General features: G+C 34.1%; 2 protein-coding genes across 2 annotated transcripts; one reads left to right on the top strand and one right to left on the bottom strand.

The window, feature by feature from the left end:
* Positions 1-1,854: 1,854 nt before the first annotated feature.
* LOC133312779 (pentatricopeptide repeat-containing protein At3g25210, mitochondrial) lies at positions 1,855-3,367 on the top strand. Its single transcript, XM_061514044.1, has one exon. It carries the CDS (start codon positions 1,993-1,995, stop codon positions 3,136-3,138), a length of 1,146 nt encoding a protein of 381 aa, XP_061370028.1. The 5' UTR covers positions 1,855-1,992; the 3' UTR covers positions 3,139-3,367.
* Positions 3,368-3,819: 452 nt separating this feature from the next.
* On the bottom strand, positions 3,820-9,061 carry LOC133312773 (CSC1-like protein ERD4). Its single transcript, XM_061514036.1, has 6 exons — positions 8,346-9,061; positions 6,938-7,080; positions 6,465-6,740; positions 5,364-6,208; positions 4,740-4,995; positions 3,820-4,427 (listed from the first exon to the last, which is right to left on the bottom strand). Exons 1-6 carry the CDS (start codon positions 8,614-8,616, stop codon positions 4,050-4,052), a joined length of 2,169 nt encoding a protein of 722 aa, XP_061370020.1. The 5' UTR covers positions 8,617-9,061; the 3' UTR covers positions 3,820-4,049.
* Between the last annotated feature and the right edge of the window lie 812 nt (positions 9,062-9,873).

The raw sequence follows: 9,873 nt of genomic DNA, 5'->3' as shown, positions 1-9,873 counted from the left end.
ATAATCAATTAAACACGTATGGCTTGTACATAATTTTATCTTTTTAATATAAATTAAATTAGTGTCGATTTTTTTAATAATATTATTTTAAAAATCAATCAACATTATATATAAATAATATATTAATATCTCTACCAAAAAAGAATATATTAATATAACCACCAAACATGTGAATGAACTGAGAAAAAATGTTCTAATATAATCAAGGGTTTTAGTTTTATCATGCTATAAACACATGTTATGTGGAGTCCACATCGATTAAAAAAAATATATTGCACGAAAATTGAAGTGTCATTTATAAGAGAAAACAATTCTCCTATCATATGAGAAAATGTTTTTCTTATATAAGGATTTTATTATTTTCATATTATATAAAAAAGAAACCATCTATTATAAACACAAATTCAAGATGGGTTCTACTCTCCTTTTTTTCCCTCTCCGTGAAAGTGGATCCCACTTGCGCAAATAAATTTATTGGAGATAATTATTTTCTCTCATCGCATGATAAAACTATTACTTATGGTGTGACGTATAAGACATGATAATATAAGCTTATACTATACGTTATGACATTTTCAGTTGTTTGGTGTGACCATCATATAGTATAAACTTATACAGCATAATCCATTAATACATCAAAACGATGTATAACTTAATCCGGCCTAAGGGTGAGGGATAAGGCCTAATAAGAGATTGATGTATTAACATCATTGACCAATGTAATTCTAAAAAATTAATATATTATTTTAATATTAATCTATTAAAATAAAAATTAATTTTTCAATATATTAATTTTTAAAATATTGAATGTTTTTATTCTTATAAAAATTAATTTATATTTTGGACACACTGATCAATAAATTTTTATAAAAATTAATATCATATGACATTTTTTGAATAATTATATAAATTCTTTATTAAAAGATATTTTTATTAAAAATATCTATTTTTATCATATATAATATTATACAGTGCAATACCAAATACTAGATGATATTATGTTATACAATATATTATTTTATACCGTGCCAAACGCTGGATAGTATTAAAATTTAATCTGGTCTTATACAATCAGGCCTTATACTATCAGGTCTTATACTATTAGACCTTATCCTATACTATATACCAAACATACCCTTAATTGCTTAAACTATTCTATGGTTGAACTTGATCAAGGACACACCCAATTCTTGTTGGTTGAACCAATATTTAAAACATTGAGCTGGTTATCCCAAAAAGAAAAGGAAAAATTGAGTTGAAGTCCATCCTGAAGGAGCCACATAGAAACTCATTCAGTACCTATACAATTTGGACTAGATCTTAACAAGATACAAAGAACTCTCTCAACTGATGGTCATTTGCGTTTCATTATAGGCCCACTTATTAATCCCCAAAGAAATTTAAAAAAAAAATAAAATTGATTGTGACTAGGAGTTTTTTTGGGAGCTATTTGTTCTTTACTTAATGCTTTATAATATGGGTTAGTACTTGTTTTTTTTAAAGAATATAGAATTATGTTATTTTAAATAAAAAAAGACGCAAATAATAAAAATTATGGAAAAGAAAATGAATGTTTTTAATTTATATTTTAAATAAAACAATAATAAATTATGTCTTTCTCTCACTTAAAATAATATAATTAATATCTATTAAAAATACAAATATTTTCCCTTGTAATATTTAACCGTGAAATATTTTTACAGCTAAAATTTGGCTTACTTTATTCTTTAAAGTAAGAATCTTGCTTTATAAGAACCAATTCTAAAAGAAAGAGTACAAATAAAAAAATTATTAAAATAAAATAATTCACGCAGTAGAAAATAGCATAATATAAGTTATTTATTACATAATTTTTTAAATTGATTCAGTTCCCAAACAAAGCCAAGTCCTCGCCACTGCTAGGGGTTGCTATTGCCTATTGCTGTGGGAGAAAGAAAAAAGATGCTTCGCCCAACGAAAAGGATGATGAAGTAACCAGTGATTGTAATCGACATGGCTATCTTCGCAAAACGCTTCTTCAATTTACGCTCTGCTTATTACTCCTCTCTGTTCAATCCACTCGCACGCGCACAACCACAACCACAACCACAACCACAACCGTGTCTTTCTCTGACCGACACGCGCTCATTTTCCAACCAACCTCAACCTCAACCTCGCACCAGAACCCCACTGCAGAAGCAATTCGAGACATGGGTCGAGAAGCTGAAGCCCGGGTTCACCCCTTCCGATGTGGACCAGGCCTTGAAGGCCCAATCAGACCCAGATCTGTCACTTGACATTTTCCGTTGGACCGCACAACAGCGTGCCTACAAGCACACTCACGTGACCTACCTCACCATCATCAAACAACTCATCGCCGGTCGCCGTTACCGACAAGCCGAGACCCTCGTCGAGGAGGTAATTGCCGGCGCCTGCGACGTTAACGTACCTTTGTATAACTCCATTATTCGATTCTGTTGCGGTCGCAAATTCCTCTTCAATCGTGCATTTGATGTTTATAATAAGATGCTTAGATCCGAGGATTGTAAACCCACGCTCGAGACTTATTCACTTTTGTTCAATTCACTCCTTAGAAGGTTCAACAAGTTGAATGTGTGTTATGTCTATTTACATGCTGTGCGTTCAATGACCAAGCAAATGAAGGCTTCCGGTGTTATACCTGACACTTTTGTGTTGAACATGATTGTAAAGGCTTATTCCAAGTGTTTGGAAGTGGATGAGGCAATTCGAGTTTTTCGCCAAATGGGGTTGTATGGGTGTGAGCCTAATGCTTTTACTTATGGTTATATTGCTAGGGGTTTGTGTGAGAAAGGGAGGGTGAATCAAGGGTTAGAGTTTTATAAGGAAATGAGAGGTAAATGTCTTGTTCCAACTACCAGCACTTTTGTGATAATTGTTTGTAGTCTTGCTATGGAACGGAGGTTTGAGGATTCAATTGAGGTTTTGTTTGATATGTTGGGTAATTCTAGGTCCCCTGATCATCTGACTTACCAGACTGTTTTAGAAGGATTGTGTCGGGAAGGAAGAGCTGATGAAGCATTTGAACTACTTGATGAATGCAAGAAGAGGGATTTTTCTATGAACGAAAAGTTGTACAAGACCTTGTTGAATGGATTGCACTTTGTATGCCGGGATTAACTAGATTCTTCTTGCACTTATATGCCTTTGTTTCAAGATGCATTGCACAAGATGTTTTCCTTTTCTTAAAGTCAAGCTCAGTTGTTCTAGTGCTTGGTAGAGCCTGATTTTGGAGAGCTCTGAATCCCATTAAACATATGAATATATGATGTGTATTGTATTGGAGAGCTGAATTTTTTTAAAGAGTGCTATATGCAATGATAAACAGAAGTTTTGAACTATATTTCCCTTGCAAATGTAAAATCCACAGATTAGTGCTAACTCTCTAGCATTGATCTTTGATGATATGGAAAAAAAACTCCTTTTTCTGCTGAAAGGGGCTAGTTATTAGTTATTACGAAAAAGCATGAGCATGATAGAGAACACTGACCACAGCTTTGTAGGGTCACATGATAGCTCAGCTGGAGCAAACACTGACGTGTAATTTCCACCTGTGTCATTGTGGTGGAACCTTGCAAAATTGCTCGTGGATAGTTTGCTGGATGAGCATCTTATGATATCATATAACCAACTAAACCAACCTATTAGTCATCTGATTGTTCTCTGTCATTGCCTCAAGTCCATTTGTTTGCTCCAAAAATAATAATAAATCCTATGAAATTGCTTATTTGATGCACAGAATGGAAACTCATATCAGATCTCACTCAGTAATAATAATGTAATATTAGAACACAACCTTAAACTATAGAGAACATCAGACAGAGGACTTATACATTACTATTACAAGTCAAACCAACATTGAATAATAATATTACCAGATCACCCAATATTATCTTACATAATCATATATCACAATCAGTCAACAACCCTGGTTCCTAAAACGTGTTATCAACAGGTAATAAAATATCTAAAAGTATCACTACAAGATTACAACTGACAGATATAAACGTGTTGAAATTCAGATAAATACATCAAACAAATGATGTTGCTCTTGAAACTTGAGACAAAGCATCTTCAAACTGGTCATCGTCAATCTTCTCAGAACTCAAGCTTTGTGGAATGAAAGATCTGAAAATCAATTCCATGTTGGGAACTTGCTTAAGCCCATGAGCTGCAACCTCAAGTGCCGGACGTTCAAAAGCGGGATAAAATTTCTTTGAACAGACGAAAGCAAAGAATAACGAAAGTATGGGAAGAGGAATCAACAATGGTGTATAGTAGAATTTCTGCACCCCAAAGTACCCAAGCATGGTAATTTGGTATAATATCAAAGATGCTAGTATGCGTTTGAACATGTGGGGCCACATTCTTCCATAACTTTCATATGATGGTACATAGACTTTGAGTGCCTGTTGATACAAGGATAACACAAACACGTAAAAAAAATTACTAGAAGAACATTTTAATAGTATGCCTACATTAGCTAAAACCTTCATGGTGCATATCGATGGTAAAGAGCATGAGATATCATTAAAATCCATGTACATGGCAAAAAGTATTTCCTGCCTTTGTTGCAAACCTCTAGTAAACCAAAACAAATTAGAAGTTTACAATAAGCTTATAAATTTCCATTTTATAATTATTAAATATGAGCTTGCAATAAAAAATAAAATAAAAAAACATAAAACTGTGTTCATAAAACAAAATTTCAGGAACTTTACCTGATTTCGCAGTATAAGCCATCCAAGGCCAAAATACAGAGCGCCAAAAGGGATTATCAGAGGAGCAATAACAGAGTAACACAAGACAATGGTGACAATCAACATGTCACCAGGAACTCTAGTTCCATAACCAAGATCTCCAGGAAACCAAGCAGCTTTCAACTCAGCTTCAGTTTTACAAAGATACTTTCTCTTCAAATGGTATATAATAAGAGGAACTATTCGGGACAGTTCAAGGCCATAGCCAACGAAAAATCTAAGACAAACAGAATAAGAAAAATCAGTTAGTTTGTGTTGGGTCAAGTATTACAAAAAAAATTAAAAAAAAAGGTGAAACGTTTTTTATTCATATGAATAGTAGGAATAGTCCAAAATTTGAAGTTCACAGACAAAATACTTGTTACAGTTATGCTTTGGAACAAAGTAATTCCTGCATCAGAAGAATATAGGAAAAGATAATAACAAGATAGAGTGTGGAACACAATTTGTACATAAAAGTATGCCCTTCTACATTTCTACCATCACTAGAAAGTAGCCAAGCAACCTTTAACATCTAAATAAACAAAATAAATCATCATTGTGGATAAATATACAAAATAAATAAAAGTAAGGATGCTATCTTACTTCAGGGCCACATAGGTCAAGAAAAAGGTAGCATTGCCCGGGAGGCTGCTAGCCAGCATGGGCACAAGTTGATTCGGGTGCTTCTCAATGGTCTTGAATGTGCTGAACAAGGTTCCACCTATAGTAACTCCAATGAAAACATTCAGCACGGTAAAATAGAAATATTTTCCAGATGCAGCCCTGACTGCATGACTTTCAGTTGGAATGCCCTCCAATTTAGACAAAAACAGAAGCAACTTGGGCAACAAAGCCAAGAAAATAATAAGTGCAAGTTGAGGGAGATAAGCTCCTAACACTGTCCTCAACGCCTTTATATTCACAACTGGCTTTATGAATGGGAGAAGCTTCACCAAATTATCCAAAGTTGTTAACGCAGATATAAATGTAATTGGAATCATGTAAAAGAATATCGTCAGCGCGACAATGACATACACCATGTACTGCCTCAGTTCTCTTTCAAAAAACTTGATTTTCAAATTAGGCCATAGTAGTTGACGGGGTTCAGGAGCATCAAAGACTGACCATGTGTCAACCATTTGTGCATGTAAACTCTGAGCTGCAGATGCTGCAACCACCCTACTTGAGAAAAAGACCAAAGCAGCATCTTGCTGCTTTTCTCTTAGAGTGACCTTTTGCTCAGATTCCAATTTGGCAACAAATTCGTTAACCTTTTCAGTGTAATACTCTATGCTATCCACCTTTTTACCAATAAGTCCAAGGAAGCCAGTCTTGTTAGTAGGTCTTGTTCCTTCTGGTTTGGCAGTTGTTTTTGACTCTGCATATATTGCTTCTGCACGGGTAAGCTTCTTCTTATACCCTTCTAACTCCTCCCAAATCTCGTTCACCTGTTAGTAATTAACTTAGAGGAATTAAATTATACATCACAACATTCATTGGCAGAAAATATTAGGAAGAAGCATCATAGACAAATTATTTATATTGAAGGGACAAAACCATAAGACATTCTACATTCTTTCTTAGTATTAGATTCCTAAATGCCACATGAATCAGAAAAGATGGGCTCCAATGCAAGGCATGGAATCAGAAAAAGTAAAGGTAATTCAGAGTGTATGAAAAAAAGGAAATCAATGAACATCACACCTTTTTGTTGTCTGTTACAATCATAGACCTGTAAAATGCCTCTGGATAGATGGTTTTAAAATAAGAGTCAACATGTTCCTTCCTAGTCTGACCTTCAGGTACAGGAGGTATGTCTCTCACAACTACAGCAAACTGTTCGGGCTTCACTTCAGGAGACTTAAGAGCTTCAGATCGCAGCCATGACGCATGCTTGTATGCCCTCCACAAGAGGAAAAATGTAGCAAGTGAAACCCAATAGCAGGCAATTAAAAATGCCCACAACCTGGGACTCTTCTCCTACAAATCATAGAAGTTATTCAGTCTAGCATTATTATCATATGAAGATATTAAAGAAGCTAGTTAGCTGTTTAACTTACAGCAAAAATATTGGACATTACTTTCACACACACACACACACACACACACACAACTAAATAAAATGAAATTTAACCATAATACTATTATACAAAAATGCGATGCAATGCTGATCTTACTGTGATGTTTCCCATTGATAAGTGGTCGAGTTCATTGAAAGTCCTAGCGCTAGTTGTTTGTTTCTTCACACCATCGTCAGTAACAGCAACAGGCAGAAGAACCGGGAGCAGAATAATGCCAGATAAAACTAGGATACCAAACACTGGCATGTGAACAAGAAGAATTACAATTAAAAACCGAATATTTTTTTCATTAATCATCCGGTAAACAAGTCAGCAACCAACTGGAAAATATGACAGTTCATAACCAGATAAAAACATATAGTTGAATGGGAAAATGCTGAATAATATTTCTTAATAATTCTATACTTGGCTTCATTCTAATATATAGACCTTGCTAATGACTAAATTATGAAACATTTCATGCTAATTACAACAGCTTACAGAGAATATTATGTGGTGAAGTCTATGGGACAGATAGGGGACTATTACAACACTTTCCCTCAAACTGGTGAATGGATATATATAATTCCCAGCTTTCCAATAAGATTCTGAAACCTTTCTGAAGGAAGTCATTTAGTTAACACATCAGCTAGCTGAACCTCTAAAGAAACATAAGCTTTGTAGTACCAGTCTAGCAAGCAGTAGAAGGAAGTAGTCCTTTACATTTCATATGAATGTGAGATATAGATCTAAAGCTTGAGATTTCATACATGACTTAAATCAGTTTTCCAAATTTTATGGAAAACTAATTCCTAAGGATCCATGATTCTCAAGAATCCTATTTGAGCCAGGCTTAAAGCAATTCAAAAATCTTAAATTCACGTAACCTATACCTAAATATCTTCCAAACATTCGCACATCAAATGTGACACAAGTGATCTTATGAATATTTTTTCTATGGTTTCATACTTTCATTATCATATTGTGAATTGTCTATTTCGTAACAGTATGCATAGTTCACCAGGAAAGTGTTTTGGTTTAGAAACTGTCTACAATAGATGCTGAAGCTTCATAATTCAACAATTATCCCACAAAATGCTTATTTCACGGAAAGCATCCACTTACACCTGAGATTTTGAAACATTTGAGAATCATTGTTCTGCCCGTTACATCAAAAGTTACACACAGATCCTCAATTACTCACAGGAATTACCAACAACTCTCGAAAAAAGTATGCAGGTAAGGTGTCATGAAGTAAACAAAGTTCTAAAATGCTAATCCTATGTACTCAAGGTAACACGGTTAAACTGATATACAGTTTCCTCTGTATAGGAATATGGCTTCATATACTTAAAAAGTGAGGAAAGATCGATGATGCATCCCTGGAAAACAGATTAATATCTAAAAAAACAGACAAACAAAAAAACAAACAAAAACAAACAAAAAAGAGCTTCGAGATAGAAGAATAAATATGCATCTATCTTTGTATATATCAAACACACAGAGAGAAGGGAAAAAGACAAACCGGTGCTGAGGAAGAGAAAGTAGACGGCAGTGTCGACCCCAGACATGGCGATGACATCATGTTCTGAAGAGGACAAGGCCTCCTTGATCCAAGAGAAAGGGTTGCGAGTCTTATAGCCACCTTCGAAGGGATCGAAGCCCTTGAGGATCCGATTGGGGTAATACACGACATTGTTACCAGGCCTACTTGATAGCAATGCAAACAGAATCATCAAAATCAGAAAAATCACAAAGGACGTTCCAAGGGACGTCAAGAACGATGAAAAATCCATCTATCTGGGTCTCTCTCTCTCTCTCCAACTCCAAGTCACTCTCCCTTCAACAAAAGTCCCTCACTTCACACATAAACGAACCGTTACAGGGTTACTGAATTGGTACATTCATTCAAAGGAAGGAACCGTTGCCACTGGAATTAATTGCTGTTGATAACAGTCACTCACACCATAAAAAAACAAAAAAGGCTATTTTGTCTGTGAGTCTTAAAGCAAATTGCAATAACATAAAAGAGAGAAGATGAATCAAAGAAAGAAAGATGTTATCAAAAACGGTGGTTGTTGTGGGGTATCTTAACTTTTTTGGATTTCTTATATTCAATTAATGCAAGCTCGGATTTTTATTATTATTATTGTTTTGTTTTCAGTTTGAAGAATGCGTTGCGTGGGAAGAACGAGTGGGAATGGGATAGTGTGTGTGAGAGAGAGCGGAATTAATGGAAAACGGTGATGCTTAGCACACAGAGAGAGAGAGAGGGAGAACGCTGTTGAAAAGGACAAAACTTTCCCATGTCATGTCCGTGTGTGAAGAAACACTTGAAATGACACAGATGACCCTAATATTTGATCTTATTACTCATATTGCCACTCAATAATTGGGATCTCGAGTTTCTTTTCACTCTCTTATTATTTATGTAAATACGAACAGCGTGTCTCCTAGTCCTAAGTTATTTAAAAATAGTAAGTGTTTAGATTAAAGAATATTACCAAAAAAAACAGTTTCGGACACAATAAGGTTAATTTTGATGGTAGTTATTAGTTATTTTACATTTGATAATTTTTTGTCTTCTTCTACTTCTTCTTTTTTGGGTACAATTGTCTTCTTCTCAAGTCACCTAAGAAACTACTTCTACTTACCCAAAAAAAATAAAATAAAAATACTTCAGATTACCAAAATGCAAATATTCACTAAAATTTAAACTAAAATTTATTATTACGTGGATAGGGAAGAAATAATAATAATAATAAAAAAAAAAACCTACTCACGTGTTCTCGATGGAATTTTCAAGGAAGTGGAAAGATATTTTATTTGCATTCTATTACACCAGCAAATCTTTTTCCGTCAAATGCTTACCTATTCGCGGTCTTTTGTCTTTTACTTGATGATAAAGTATTAATAAAAGATGAATAGTCATTAAAAAATATTTGAGTTATACTGTTTATTTTTAATGGGATAAATTATTTTATCTTATTTTTTCTGTTTATCTTTATCTATCATTCTTTAAAATAATTAGATTAATAAGAGAAAAAAAAATA

The sequence above is a fragment of the Gastrolobium bilobum genome, unplaced genomic scaffold (assembly GCF_033153095.1).
Source record: "Gastrolobium bilobum isolate Gb01-03AN ecotype WA unplaced genomic scaffold, APGP_CSIRO_Gbil_v1 utg8540, whole genome shotgun sequence".
Taxonomy (NCBI): domain Eukaryota; kingdom Viridiplantae; phylum Streptophyta; class Magnoliopsida; order Fabales; family Fabaceae; genus Gastrolobium; species Gastrolobium bilobum.
Note: the sequence above shows the minus strand (reverse complement) of the source record. Positions and strands in the feature narration are given on the sequence as shown.

Excerpts from the sequence above, each read along its gene's own strand:
- LOC133312779 (XM_061514044.1), top strand. The coding sequence starts at position 1,993 with ATGGCTATCTTCGCAAAACGCTTCTTCAATTTACGCTCTGCTTATTAC.
- LOC133312773 (XM_061514036.1), bottom strand. The coding sequence starts at position 8,616 with ATGGATTTTTCATCGTTCTTGACGTCCCTTGGAACGTCCTTTGTGATT. Across the intron at positions 7,081-8,345 it reads CTTTCTCTTCCTCAGCACCG|TGTTTGGTATCCTAGTTTTA; the intron begins GTTTGTCTTTTT and ends TTCACATGCCAG. Across the intron at positions 4,996-5,363 it reads TTGACCTATGTGGCCCTGAA|ATTTTTCGTTGGCTATGGCC; the intron begins GTAAGATAGCAT and ends TGTTTGTCTTAG.